Source organism: Phyllostomus hastatus, unplaced genomic scaffold (genome assembly GCF_019186645.2).
Source record: "Phyllostomus hastatus isolate PE091 unplaced genomic scaffold, TTU_PhHast_1.1 phas_contig_98, whole genome shotgun sequence".
Classification (NCBI taxonomy): domain Eukaryota; kingdom Metazoa; phylum Chordata; class Mammalia; order Chiroptera; family Phyllostomidae; genus Phyllostomus; species Phyllostomus hastatus.
The window spans coordinates 6094849-6109390 of NW_025333999.1; the positions used below are offsets into that span (position 1 = coordinate 6094849).

The 14542-nt window shown below is 56.3% G+C and overlaps 1 protein-coding gene across 1 annotated transcript; it reads left to right on the plus strand.

The window, feature by feature from the left end:
- Positions 1-595: 595 nt before the first annotated feature.
- On the plus strand, positions 596-11785 carry LOC123828328 (F-BAR domain only protein 1-like). Its single transcript, XM_045853194.1, is given in 23 exon segments — positions 596-749; positions 2564-2608; positions 2721-2799; positions 3472-3496; positions 3601-3658; positions 4148-4167; positions 4169-4249; positions 4251-4334; positions 4412-4436; positions 4808-4859; positions 5431-5522; positions 5946-6221; positions 7639-7751; positions 7862-7894; positions 7897-7951; positions 8092-8200; positions 8914-9074; positions 9372-9505; positions 9903-9914; positions 9916-10103; positions 10729-10784; positions 11156-11320; positions 11736-11785. Coding segments are annotated over 23 exon segments (2040 nt in total). The 3' UTR covers positions 11759-11785.
- The last annotated feature ends 2757 nt before the right edge of the window (positions 11786-14542 follow it).

Sequence of the window (14542 nt, forward strand, 5' to 3'; positions counted from 1 at the left end):
TTTACCAACAATACCAATGGAGACATTCTTTGTATTTAGGTCCTGTTCTGCAGGAAGTGTCTCTCTTAAAGCAAACAAACCATGCTTAACCAATTCATTTAAATTGCACTCCATAAACTCAGATATATGTCTCTCCAAGTAAGTAAGAGCTGATTGAGAGCAGGCTCCAATGGACATTGCTCTGCAGTCAAAATAGTTAGCAGATGGACAGGTTTGGAAAATATGAGGACCCATATCATCATAAGCAGCAATAAGCAGCCCAACACCATATGGTCTTCAGCCATATCTTTGCGTTGGTATCTGGGTCTTGCTTCCAATTAAAGCTATGAGAGGAGACACAGGAAGAGGTCTGTCAAATACAAATCTGGAATCCAAACACTCCTGGTCATAAAATTATGTAAGAGTCTAGCATCAGCCATAAGTCCTGCAATTGAGATACCAATATGGTTGTCAACATAGACAATTTTTTTTCTGATGCATTTCAAGCTCTGACTGTGCTCTCTTCAATGCAACCAACACTGCATAGGTTTTTTATTTTAGGCCAACTGTGGCTGAACCTTGTTTGTTTGACAGCTTCCATTACCCATTCAGTTTGATGAATCTGGCCCTGAGGACTCCAAACAGTGACATCATTGTCATACTGGATGCAAAACATGGTTCTGATGGAGACGTGGCAGTCACCTCCTGCAAAACCGCAGATCCTAAAGAGAGAATTTTAAAGGCAGCAAGAGTAAAACAGTTACCTACAGGTGAGTTCCCATAAGACTGTCGGCTGACTTCTCAAAAGAAACTTTGCAGCCTAGAAGGGATTCACAAGAAATAGTCAATGTCATGAAAAGCGGGGAGCTACAGCCAAGATTGCTCTATGCAGAAAAGCTATCATTTAGAATTGAAGGGTAAATAAAGAGCTTTCTGGACAAGAAAAAAACAAGGGAGTTCATTGTCACTAAACCATTATTGTATGAAATGTTGAAGGGACTTATTTAAGAAAAAGAAGATCAAAACAATAAACAATAAAATGCCAATAAATACATATCTACTGACAATTGAATCTAAAAAATACACTAAGCAAGCAAGAACAGAGACCACTTTGATGGTTGCCTAATGGAAAGAGGTTGTGGGGGAGATGGGTAAAGAGGTGAAGGGATTGAGAAGTACAATAGGTGCATACAGAATAGCCATGGGGATATAAAGAACACTGTAGGGAAAAGGATTAGGAAAAGAACATACATACGACCCATGGACATGAAAATGGTGTGGAGACTGCCTGAGGAAGTAGGGTTGCTGGTAGAGGAGGCAAAGAGGGAAAAATTGGGACAACTGTAATAACATAACCGGTAAAATATAATTTTTAAAATGTTGGCAAGTAAAAAGAATGACATGATTACAGATTTGATTATAATGCAGTTGGCATAGGGATGTGCTTTCCTGAAACAGCATTTTAAGATAACAACTAAATTACAAATAAAAGTGTACCAGAACTTTGTAGATTCTTGGAGATCTTTGTATAATCTCTAAAGCACCTTACTTAATTATTAAATATATGTATACAACTGGAACATACTTATTTTTCATTATTTGACAAAGCTTCCCAAGTACTTTATATGTATTAAATAGGCCTAATTAGTTTAATACTTCTTTTTTATTTTAAAAATTTATTTATTTTTAGAGAAGGGAAGGGAGGAAGAAAGAGAGGAAGAGAAACATCAATGTGTGGTTGCCTCTCGTGTCCCCCTGCTGGGGACCTGGCCTGCAACCCAGGCATGTGACCTGACTAGGAATCAAAGTGGTGACCCTTTGGTTCACAGGCTGGTGCTCAATCCACTGAACCATACCAACCAGGTCCAAAATTTGTTCTTAATAAGGAGAAGGAACAAATCCCTGATGCATTCCAAGGACACTTTGGAATGACCCAAAACCAATTTTAGGTCCAGAAAAAATCTCTTATTATCTAAACTCTGGGAAAGTTGTCAAATATACTTAATCAAAAGATTTTATTTACATATATATAACTTATATATATTGTACACGTAATATATCTTATACATATAATAAATGTTATATATAATTATGAAACAATAATAAATTATTATTTACCAAAAGTGACAATAAAGGTATCAAACATAAATACAGGGTACCAAATCTATACTTCCTACAATAAAGAATATGGGTTTTGAGTAATGAAGTACCTGATAAACACAATAGAGCCCACAAGTGTGAAAGAAAAAAAAATGGTTCATATACCCTCCATGGCTCCCCGCCTCCCTTAGGGGAGTCCCATCTCCTGACCTGGCACGTGCAGCCTGACCCACTACATACATTTTTGGTCCATTTTCCAACTGAACCAAGTTCCACCCAGAAAAGCTGGAAGAAGAAGTAACTCAGGCATCACCACTGCCCCTGCCCACACCATTCCCTTCCTGGGTGGGGACTGGACCCTTGGCCCATCCCACTCATGGCCACCTCTGCAACTGGTTCAGCATCTTGCTCATGCCCTGCACCCTGCTGGCCTTCCAGGCCCAGGCTCCCTCTCTGCTGAGTTTCTCAATGTCTTCTCTCTCAGGGCCTTTGGACTTTGAGGCATACAGTGCAGCTGCCCTGCAGGAAGGCAAGTATGTCTGGACCTGGATGCCCAGGCTGGACTGTGGGGAAAAGGGGAGCAGAGCTGAATGGGAAGGGAGCACCCTCAGGACTCAGCCTCACCCTCCATCTATCCTCAGCGATGAAACGTTTGCGGGGAGCCAAGGCCTTTCGCCTTCCAGGACTGAGCCGGAGGGAGCGCGAGCCACCTACAGCTGTGTGAGGAAGCCCCCCGCCCCCGCCGACCAGCCCTGGGCCAGGCTATCCCAGAAGTCCCCTGCCGAGGGCAGCCCAGCAGTATTCTTATTCCAGGCCAAACACAGAGTGCCTCTGTCCCAGGCTAACTCGATATCACCTACTCAAGCTAGTCCCGAATTCTTCCCTCTGCCAAGGCTAGACCGGGGGCTGCCTGCCCCAGACTCACCCAGGGTCACCCCACCCAGGCTGGCCCAGGGTCCCTCCCGTTGTCAAGGCTACTCCTTCTGTTTCTCCCCTTCATCCATCCCAGAGATTCTCACTTTGCCAAGACGAGCTGGGGAGCCCCCCTGCCCAGACTAGTAGCCAAGCCTTCCCTACGCCCATAGTCTCCTTGGCTAGCCCAGGGTTCTTCTCTTTTCAAAGGCTAGCCCCTGCGTCCCTTGCCTTCTCAGGCCAGCCCTTCTCACCAGCCCCAGGGCTCCTGCCCTCCACGCTGTTTGAGACCAGCCCTCGCTCTGCTGAGTCCAGGTCCCCTGCCTCCCACCCCAGGCAAGCCGGGATCCCAGCAGCTGCGGGGCCAGCTCAGGACATTATTGCAACCCAGGCCCATGCCCTCAGTTGCCGTTTCCAGTGTTGGGGGCCAGGGGACAGATGAGGTGGGGGAGCTGACTCCCATATCTTTTCCATCCGCAGAGACCCCGTGGAACCTGACGTGGCGGTGAGTGCCATTGGGGCTGAGTTCAGGTCCGGTCCAGTGGGGGGCTGCAGGGCGAAAGTGGACGTTTCGTAGGGCAGAGCCTGACTCACCACCTGTCCCTCCAGCCATGTTCGGAGGTGGATGAAGAAGGCTTCACTGTCCGGCCTGACGTGACCCAGAACAATATCCTTCTGGCACCCTCTGGGGGCAGTTGTTGGCACAGCAATGATAAGGCTCTGTTCACAGTGATTTCTCTACCATCAGCAACCCTCTTTGGGCACACCCTGGGGGGGAGCCTCTGGTGTGGACAAGCACATCCAAATGCAGACACCTGACCTGTGGGGTCAGGGCTGGGGGAGAGGGAGAGAGGAGGGGCTGGGTTACAATAGAGGGGGATTGAAGAGGGCTTCCTGGAGGAGGGGGCACCAGTGTTGGGGTTTAAGAGTTGAACAGCAGTTCACTGGTTAGGGCAGGGCATGCTCGTGCACAGGCTTGAGTGGGGGCAGGGGGAGGGTTGAAACGTGGTGTCAGGGCCAAGGGTGACAACTGGTTTCAGAGAACTGTACAGGCTCTCAAGGGGTTTGAGCCAGAAGGGCCCCAGTCAGACTTGAGGGCCGACTAGCTGGAGGCCCCCGCACTGGGACCTGCTTGGCCCCCTTGACTGAGGCGCACGCACAGCTGAGCCCTCCCTGCTTCTCGTCCAGCGACTCGGACTTTGATGATGAGGAGCCACGCAAGTTCTACGTGCACATCAAGCCCGCCGCAGCCCGGGCCCCCAGCCTGCAGCCCCGAGGCAGCTGCCGCACAGCTCAGGGCCACGGCGGGCAGCCTCATCCTCCCTCCGGGCCCAGGGGGTGAGGCTCAGGAGAGGTGTGCCGGGTGGGGCTGGGGGCTGGCTGGATGCACCCGACCTGATGCCACCCGCTTTGTCCGCAGGGCACCATGAAGCGCCATTCTTCCCGTGAGTAGCTTGTCCAGGGGTCTTCGGTTGGGGGAGGAGAACCCGGAGGGGAGACCAGGCCCGAACTACGGGTGTGGGTTTGAATCCCAGCTCTGCTGTGTGACTTGGGGCAGGTGCTTACCCACCCTGACACTCGGTCCCCTCTTCTATGAAAGGGGGTCATTACGAGAATTAAATGAGACCCCCCAAGGAGTATCCCGGAAAGAAGCCCAACCCAGAGACAGTGAGGGTCAGGGGGAAGTCCCTCTCTGCCTGGTTTGGTCAGTCTGGCCGGCTGGCTGGACAGCCCCGAGCCTCGGTCTCCTGGTCTGCGGATGGGTAGCTCTGCAGCCAGGGCGCTGGGACGGCTCAGGGAGGCCCTTGTCTTGTAGGGGATGCTGCTGGGAAACCACAGAGGCCTCGGTCTGCCCCAAGAGCCAGCAGGTGAGTCCACGGGGGGTCATGGGGTCAACCCAAGTGGGCAGGCAGGGACCGTCCCATCGTCTCTCTCTGCCTCCTCAGCTCCTTCTCTGTGTCTCTGTCTCCACTTCTCTCTCCCAGGCAGAGAGTTCAGAGACACTTAGTGATTCACTCGATGAACATGTGTGCAGTGCCTGCTGTGTATTCGTGCCACTCTGGGTTCTGGGATACATGGCCCAGATAGGCCCCCCTTCTCCGAGTCACGTTCCAGTGGCTCAGGGTTTTTTTGTGTGAGGCTCAGATTTTAAGAATAACAAATAAGGTAGAGCATGTTCAATACTTCTAAGGGTTACGAAGAACTAAAGCAGGGGATGTGATGGAAGATGGGAGTGGTGACATCAGCGGGGCTGGACGTGCAGGGCCTGGGCGGTTGTCGGGGGACGGCTTTCAGCCGAGCCCCGAAGAGAAGCAGGAGTGGGCCCAGGGAGACTGGGGAGAGTGGAGGCCAGACCAAGAGCAGCATGTGCAAAGGCCCTGAGCTGGAAGGAGGCGTGCAAACAACAGAACAGCCCCTCTTGTCCGTTTGGTCCCCCAGCTGCACGGAGAAGCTGCAATCAGATGAGCAGTTTTCTAAGAACCTCTTTGGGCCACCCCTAGAGTCAGCCTTTGACCACGAAGATTTTACAGGTGACTGGGGCACAGGACTTTGGGGGCGTGGGTGTCGCCAGAGGGAGGGTGGGTGGAGCCACAGCAGGGTGGGTGGTTCAGGTGGGCAAGAGGCTGTGCTGGGCTGGAGGGAGGATGTGGGGGTCCTTTGTGTGTTTAAGGGAAGATCATGGGGGCCAGGTCAGTGTGAGGGTGGGCGGGGCCACAGTGTGCATGGGTGGAGCCAGAGACAAGGTGAAGCCCCTAGGGAGAAGGGTTGGCAGTGGGTAGGTGGGTGGGACCTCAGTGGAGATAGAAGTGACCAGAGGGCATAGCCTAGGGTGGAGGGGTAGGGCCTGGCTTTGAATGGGGGAGGGCCTTTCCAGACCTGTGTGTGGCCTGCAGGAAGATGGCCCAGACTCCCTGGGGGCGGGGTCTGGAGCTGGCGGCCCTTTCTCCCCACAGGCTCCAGCAGTCTGGGCTTTACCTCCAGCCCCTCGCCTTTCTCCTCCTCATCTCCAGAGAACGTGGAGGACTCTGGCCTGGACTCCCCGTCTCACACAGCACCAGGCCCCTTCCCGGAATCCTGGGTCCCCCGCCCGGGCACCCCACAGAGCCCACCTAGCTGTAGGGCACAGCCACCTGAGTTGAGGGGAACACGGCCCCTGCTGTCCTCGGATTCGCCACAGCCCCTGGCATCGTCCCCAGGCCCCTGGGGGCTGGAGGCCGTGGCTGGAGGAGGTGAGCCCAGCGGCCGGGAACTGTGATCGGAACCCTGAGAAGAGGATAGGTAGAGCGCCTGCTGTGATCTGGGCCTGTGGGGGCACACACCCACGCTCGCAGGGACAATAATAAAATAGATATTTAACAAGGCAGGAAGTGGCAGGTGGCTGATGAGGGCTCCAAAGGGTGGGGCCTCCCTGAGCAGGGACCTGTGAGCTGAGATAGGCCGAGGTACAGGTGAAGCCACGTGCATGTGGGGGAAGGGCGCTCCCAGCAGAGGGCACTGCCTATGCCAATGCAACACGGCAGGACCTGGCTAGACCCTGAGGAACAGGGGGGAGGCTGGTATGGCTGGAACAGAGTGGACAGGAGGGAAGATGTCCGCAGGCCTTTGGCACCAGGCGTGGAAGGCTGCCCGGGGGGAGCAGAGGAAAGGAGAGGGTCCAAGGCTGAGCTGAGGCAGGGCTAGAGGGCGGGGGGAGGAGGAGAGCAGGCAGGAGCTGGCCCCCGGAGGTCACGTGAGGAGAATGGAGTCCCCTTGGCAGGTAGAGGAACTGTGGGCTGTGACCACACGAGGTCCCCAGCAGTGGTAGTGGGGGTGCTTGGCACTGCCCGTGGTTAGTGAAAGGCCCTGGTCAGAGCTGCTTCACGGGAGGGCCCAAGGGAGTGGGTGTGGACCCCGAGTGTAGACGAGTTGAGTTCTCTGGTCTTCACTGTTGAACAGCGATTCTCAGCCAGGCCGGGTCTGCCCCCAGGGGACACCCAGCAAGGTCCCAAGGTCCCACCACTGATATTTGATGGACTCCTCTGGGGGCATGGGGACAAATAGCATCTGGTGGGTTGGGGCCAGGGATGCTGTTCACCACAGTAAGTACGCAGGGTGGCCCCCACCCAGGAAATGATCTGCAGTGTGAGCGTGTCCGCAGTGCTGTGGAGCAACCTGGAGACTAGAGGAACGTGGCCTGGACAGCCGGTGGGAGGGGGGGTGGTGAGCAGAGCAGGGGATGCCAGGGAGGTAGGAGAGCTAGGGGAACCTGGGTGTCGACGCCATGTTAGTTAACTTACAAGGGTGAGCCTCAGATGGGGGCCAGGGTTGGAGGCCACCCATATACGCTCTGAATGTTAGGTAACAACCCTCTTCCAAATCCCCACTCTGGCGGGCCTGCCTTCTGAGCATCGAGTCCTTGACTAGAGTTCCACCAGTGACGGGGAGCTCACCTCTTATTGTGCCACCAGTCTGGTGTCTGGTGGGCTCAGGGTCGTGGACGGTGTCTGCGGCCTTGTCTGGCGTCTTAGTAGCCGCAGGACTTCAGACCACCAGGGGCTCTCCGCACAATAGTCCGACTCCCAGTTTTTGGCCAAGTTCCAGCCCGGGGAGGCCCAAGAGGCCCGGGGGCAGCATCTCAGCCACGTCTCTGTCACGCTCACCCCCCAGAGCCAAGGCCCGTACCTGCCGACCCCACGGCCATGGAGGGCCTGGCAGCCCCACCCCGGAGGCCCCGCTCCAGGAAGGTGTCCTGCCCCCTCTTGGGCAGCAACGGGGATCTGGTAGGGTGAGGGGGCGTGGCAGGAGCTGGGCTGGGGGTCGCCCCCGGGGGTCAGCCTCAGGATGCTGCTCCTTGGGTGTTCCCAGCCCAGCCCATCTCCTTCCCTTCCAGTCTCATTCTCCGAGTCCCTCCCCACTCGGCTCTTTCAGTCCCCCTGCACTGGCCCAGAACGTTCCAACTTCTCATCGCAGACAGGTCACGGTACGTGTGATTTTCACCTTCTCCAGTCTGGGTGGGGGCTAAGCGATACACTAGAGTCCCTGTAGGCAGAGCGTAGGTTCTGGAGCCTGAAGACTGTGTTCACTCTCTGTCTGCCCCTCATTCCCTCCCCGCACCCCCAGGGATCTCCCGGGGCCCAAGCCCTGTGGTCCTGGGCTCCCAGGATGCCCTGCCCGTGGCCACCGTCTTCACCGAGTACGTCCACGCCTACTTCCGTGGCCACAGCCCCAGGTACGTGGTGCTGGGGCACAGTGCAGACAGTGAGAGGCAAACAGGGCTCCCTGGGGGCTGTGTGTCCGGTTTCCAGCATGGACAGCCTTCAGATGTGTGTCCTACCCGTTTTACCTGGAAGGGCCGGGAACACTGAGCTGAGCAACCATGTCCCTGTCCTCCGGGGCAGGGGGAGGCACAGAGGGTGTCTGAGCAGGGCTGGGCATTATTGTGGCTGCAGTCCAGAGCAAGTCCTCCTAGGCTGCTGTGAGCAGCAACCTGAAGAGAAGAGGACCCGAGGCCAGGCCCACAGAGGGGGTGGGTGAAGGGTGCATTGAGGGACCAGGGACAGTCTGGGGGCAGTGTCCAGAAGAAAAGAATTTCAAGTCAAACCAAGAAGAGGAAGAGAGCAATAGACCCGAAACCCAGTCTGAGGACTCTTATAAAACTGAGCGTGTGCTGTGAGCTTCTTCGTGGCCTAGGGGAAAAAAGAACTAGGGAAGGAGGTTTCCTGCCTCCACCAGCCCAGTGTGGATTCTGCCTGGTGCCTGGATTGCTACCCAGGCAGGGACCCAAGGGGAGGAGGTCGGGGGTAAGGATGCTGGGCATAGTCAGGGCCTTGCTGCTTCTGCAGACCCAGGGAGCCACAGGCTACAGTGGAGCCAGGAGTGAGGGGGCGTGAGGTGCCCGGAGGAGCCCTGAGCCAAAGCCCAGTCCCCTCACCTCTCACCCAGCTGCCTGGCTCGAGTAACTGGGGAGCTGACCATGACCTTCCCAGCTGGCATCGTGCGTGTGTTCAGCGGGACCCCGCCCCCGCCCGTCCTCAGCTTCCGTCTGGTGCACACAGCCCCCATCGAGCACTTCCAGCCCAGCGCCGATCTCCTCTTCAGGTACTGTTGGGAGGTGGGCGTCAGGAACAAGGGGTCCCAGAGGCTAGTGGGGGCCAAAGCCCCCAGCTGTAACTTCCTCCTCTGTCTCCCAGAATTTGCTGTGTGTCCCTGGGTTAAGTCCCTCCCCATCCCTGAACCTCACTTTCCTGCCCTCCTTTGCTTCTCTGCCAACCACACTTAGCTGGGCCCAAGGTGACCCAGAAAATCAGCACTTTTAGGAAGCCCTTGGGGTAGGTGGGATGCTGAGGACCCCCAAGAAGGATTCTTCTGAGTGTGGGAGTGATCGTTCTGGGTCTCTGCAGTGACCCCCTCTCAGAGCGACCCTGAGACCAAAGACTTCTGGCTCAACATGACAGCCCTGACTGAAGCGCTGCAGCGCCAGGCAGAGCAGAATCCAGCTGCCTCCTACTACAACGTAGTGCTGCTGCGGTACCAGGTGGGCTGGGTGGATGGGGTGGGAGGGGGGCGGGGAGGGGGCAGGGCAGAGGGGGCCAGGAAGGAATGACAGGGGGAAAGTTGGGCAGAGAGTAAATGGTGGAGTAAGCAGACTAGGAAGCTGGGCTTCCAAGAGTGGAAGACATCATTATGCAAACTAGAAGTGCCTCTCCCAGGACTCCACACTGGCACCCATCCACGGACTTTATTAGCATGAGGCCCTCTCCTGCCCTCTGCTGGAAGTGTGATGTAATGCAGACTCCTATCTGCAAAGTCTGCAGGAAAGGGCCTCTTGGGGCCTCTTGGGTGCAAGGCAGACCCAGCTGGTTGATAGTGCGTGGCGTGGCAGGGCAGCTCGGCCCAGTCTATGTCTCTCCCCCTTTTCTCACTCTTTCTAGTTCTCCCGCCCGGGGGCCCCAGTGTGTGCCTCTGCAGCTGAGCGCCCACTGGCAGTGCGAGGCGACCCTCACTCAGGTCTCGGTGGAATACAGCTACCGGCCGGGTGCCACGGCAGTGCCTACGCCGCTCACCAATGTCCAGGTCCTGTTGCCTGTGGGGGAGCCTGTGACCAATGTCCACCTGCAGCCAGCCGCTGTCTGGTAAGGGCATGTGGAAGGCCGAGAGAGGCTCGGCAGTGCCCCCTGAGTCCCTGAGCCTCCCACTGATGAAGCAACTAACGGTCCGCCCTGGACCTAACGGGTCCCTGTGAGCTGGCCCTGCTTACACCCGAGGGTGCTATTATCAACAGTAACACTATCTGGCACTGAGAGCTGCCTCCTCGTCAGGAGGCAGTAATGAGTCCCATGGACTCATTAGCTTCAGGCTCCTAGCAGTTGCTCTGGGCGTGGATTGCCCCCATGCCCATGTATGGAGGGGATACAGAGGCAGAGGGAAGCTAAATTGCTCTTCTAAGGTCACAGCAGCATTTGAACCCAGCCCCAATGTCACCTTACATTGTTTTGTAAAGGTTACAACCTGCGAGAAAGAAGCCAGATTTATGAGACCAAATGCACCATCTGCAAAGGCTGCAAAGGCTGCAAAGCTGTGGGGCCCTTGGGGACCAACAGCTCCACCCCCCCACCCCCCATTTCACAGATGGGGAACCTGAAGCCAGGGAGGGGGCCTGGCTTGCGCAGGCCATGGAGCTGAGAGGCAACTGAGCTGGAACCCTGGGTTCTAAATGTTGTCTCTGGGGTAGACTCACCAAGCTTCTCTTGATGCCAGGAACCTGGATGAGAAGCGGTTCCTATGGAAGCTTCCAGATGTGTCTGAGGCAGGGGGTGAGTTCATGGTTATACGTGAGGGCTCAGAGGGCTCACCTGGGAGGACTTCTTTAAACTGCGGAGGACCGGGGATGTGCTGGGGTAGGGAAGTGTGGGCATGTGGACAGGCTTGGAAGGGCTTTGACACAGCTGGAGGAGAGGCACCCTGGGAGTGGGCACAGCAGGTGCAAAGGCCCGGAGGCAGGACTCCTTTGCAAACCACGCAGAGTCTCACGGGGCTAAAGGAAAGGAATACAGGGGCACAAGGGTAGGGTAGAGGGGCAGAGGGGCCACAACCCAAAGGTCTTGGGTGGAGGGACCAGGAGGAGCCTGGGTCACAGAGGGGCTGGGACTAGGGATGGGGCACAGCTGACCTCAGGCCTCCCCAGGCTCCGGCCGCCTGTCTGCCAGCTGGGAGCCGCACTCAGGGCCCAGCACTCCCAGCCCCGTGGCTGCTCAGTTCACCAGCGAAGGGGCCACTTTGTCCAGCGTGGACCTGGAGCTGGTGGGCAGTGGCTACCGCATGTCACTAGTAAAAAGAAGGTTTGCCACAGGTAGGCCCCACCCCGCTGCTGCCGCGCCCCTGCGAGCCAGGGCACAGGAGTTGTGGGAGGCATTTGGGGTGTTTGGGAAGGATAGGTGGTTATCGGGGTATGAAGACCCAGGATGGGGGGGGTGACCCAAGCAGGGAGGGATGGCCAAGACCCCCCCGTGGGAGGGGTCAAGAAGGAAGATGAATGTTTCTGGGTTGTCTCCTGGAGGCTGCTGGGTGTTCTTGCAAGGATGCGAGGCTTGGAGCCTGAAGCCCCGCAGCAGCGGTACCCTTACTCCATTCTCCGGCCCCTCAAGGGGCGGCTGGGGCCCATGGGGCAGTGAGTTAAGGGGTGTTTTGAGGGAGATTGGGGGATCCCAGGGTAGAAACAAGTGACCTTTCCCCACTCACGGCCCTGCCCCCCCCACCCCCCTCAGGAATGTACCTGGTGAGCTGCTGAGCCCGGGAGGCTGACCAGCCCACTGGCCCCCAGCTTGGCACCGAGTCCTGGTGCTGGGTGACTGGCCCCTGCCTGCTTGCTGGGCCCAGGGGTCCGCACCTGGCCTCCTCCGAGGCCCTGACTCTGTGAAGAGGAGCCCCACGCCCAGCCTGGCTGAGCCTGAGATTCACTCCCGCTCACACCAATTCCCACACAGGTCCTTGGACTTTTAATGTTCTTTGAATAAACACTTTATTTTCTAATAAAATAATTTTCCTGCTGCTGGAAGTTTCCTTCCCATCACCAGAGAGGAGAGGAAGAGAAGATGGATGCCTGGGGCAGATCTAACATCCCTAATGTTCCCTGTCGCCCCGCCCCCCCAACCTAGCCTGTGAAGAGTGATACTAGGACAGAACAAGCCAGACACGGACACCCCCAGCCCCATGGACTCCCCCAGTTCCATGGACTCAGAGTTGGGCTGGTGGAAGGAATGAGGACTGGAGGAACCCAGACGTGGGTGTCAGGAAGACTTCCTAAGGAGAGGGTATTCTCAATAAGGCTTTGAGGTGTGAGTAAGAGTTTGCAAGCTGGAGGTGGGCACCCCAGGCCAAGAGATAGTGAGTTCCATGAGACAGCAATTAGTCAGTCCATGAACACCAGTTGAGTGCCCACTGTGTGCCAGGCGTTAAGGAGCCGACTGTGAGCAGGAAAACGCGCTTGGAAGCCATAGGGCCATGAGCCAAAAGCCTGGCTTTAGAGCATGCTCAGTGGCTGTGCGACTTGGAGCAAGTGACTTGACCTCCCTGGGCCTCAGTTCCCTCATCTGTCACCCACTTTGCTGGGTGGCTGAGGGGAGGTCTCACACTTTGACAAGAACCTGGCACAGGGGAAGCACCCTGGCAGTGCTGGCAGCTTTTCTGTGATGGGAGCTAGGGTGGGGGCGGGCCTGATCGCAGGTGGGGGAGAGTGGGCCTGCTCAAGGCCCAGGACAGCCACGGTCACCAGCACACTGTGGCAGGGAGAGGTCTGAGCTCAGTGGGAAGTCCTGTGTCCTAGCGGACAAGTGAGGACCCTGCAAGCCTAGGTGTGAGGCTGTGCAGACCTCAGGGACCAAGCAGGGGCCAGATGGGACTCAGGAAGCGGGGTTCGGCCTGTGGTCTCTGATCCTCCCACCCTGTCTTCCGAAGAGAGAAGGGGGCCCTGACTGGTGTGGCTCAGCGTGTTGGGTATTTTCCCACAACTGAAAGGTCGCTGGTTCTGCTCCCAGTCAGGGCACATGCCTGGGCTGTGGATCAGGTCCCAGCAACCCTGGTTGGGGCGTGCAGGAAGCAATGGATTGATGCTTCTGTCACATGTCGATATTTCTCTTCCTCTTTCTCCCTCCCTTCTCCTTTCTTGAAAAATAAATAAATGAAAATCTTAAAAAACAAACAGGAAAGGGGGTTCTGGCTGTGCCTCAGTGTCTTTGTCTGGGAAGCTGGGAGCAGTCTGGCTGGGGCAGCTCAGCACACATCAACACTGCTTTCATACGGGGGGGGGCCGGCGGGGGGGCAGTCAGCTCAAATTAAATGAGGCATCTCAGGCACCGACTGCTTCAGCCGCACACTTTCCTGCCGCCAAAGGACCGTGGAGCCAGCAGAGGTGGGGCCCGCCCCACTGCTGGGTCTCAGCCCCACCGAGGAGCCAGAATCAAACATCTGACCCTGTGGGTGCTTCCCCTCCATCCCCAGTCTTTGCATACGTGTGCGTGCATGCAGGCGTGCGCGTGTGTACTCTCAGTGGCGTCAGCACCCCCCCCCCCAGATGGCCCTTTTGCTGGTCCTGTGTGACTGAGTGGCTGGGGTGCTATGTCCATGTCGTAGGCCCCTGCCTGAGGGGACACTGTTTATCACCACCTCCCAGTGGCTTGGGTTGGCTTTCTTGGGTCACAAGGGAGGTTCGGTATCTTCTAACACAGAAGGCGTTTGTGAAGTGTGGGCTCCTAGCTGCCTGGACCTGCAGAGCTGTGTGACGTGGGCCAGGAGGAAGGATGGGACACCCCTTTGACTTGCCAGGGCAGGAAGGCTGGCATTTTATGGTTCCCCGTCTCCCATGCCTGGGAAGCCCAACCTCACAGTGGGGCCCAAAGGGATTAGGTCACTTGCCTAGAGCCACCCCAGTGGGTGAGTAGCCTAGCTAGGGCTTCTTAGAACATTAATATGACATTCACATACCAAAACAAATCATCTACATGTGGCCCGGGTGGGGCACTTGGAGCACACAGTATCGGTGTGAAGGCCTGTGGGAAGAGCTGGTGCTCATGGGAGTTCTTGTACTCTGAGTGACCGTGAGAACCCTGCACCCTAGGGCCCTGCAGAAAGACTCCGTGTTCATGATAAGCTCCATGGTTCTAACTTCCCTTTCTCTCAACTTCCTTCTCCCTCACAGAAACAGTCCTCCTCCACCTTGGCGTGCAGGCCAGAGTGAGCATTTGGCTAGCTGTGCCTGTGTGTACTGGGTTGCCACCCTCTCTTTTCCCAAACAAATCCTGGGTGACAAAACACCTAGTCGATATTATTTTTCTGCTAACGACCTCTAGTTCCAGAACATTCCATCACCTCCAAAGGAGAGCCCATTCCCATGGGCAGGCATTCCCAGTCCCCCCTCCCCCAGGCCCAACTACCTAATCTGGCTTGCTGTCTCTACAGACGTGCCTGTTCTGGACCTTCTGCATAAATGGAATTAGACCATGTGTGGCCTTTTGTGTCTGGCTCCTGTCACTCAGCAGGACGTCTTTCAGGTTCACCCACGTTGCAGCTTGTGTCA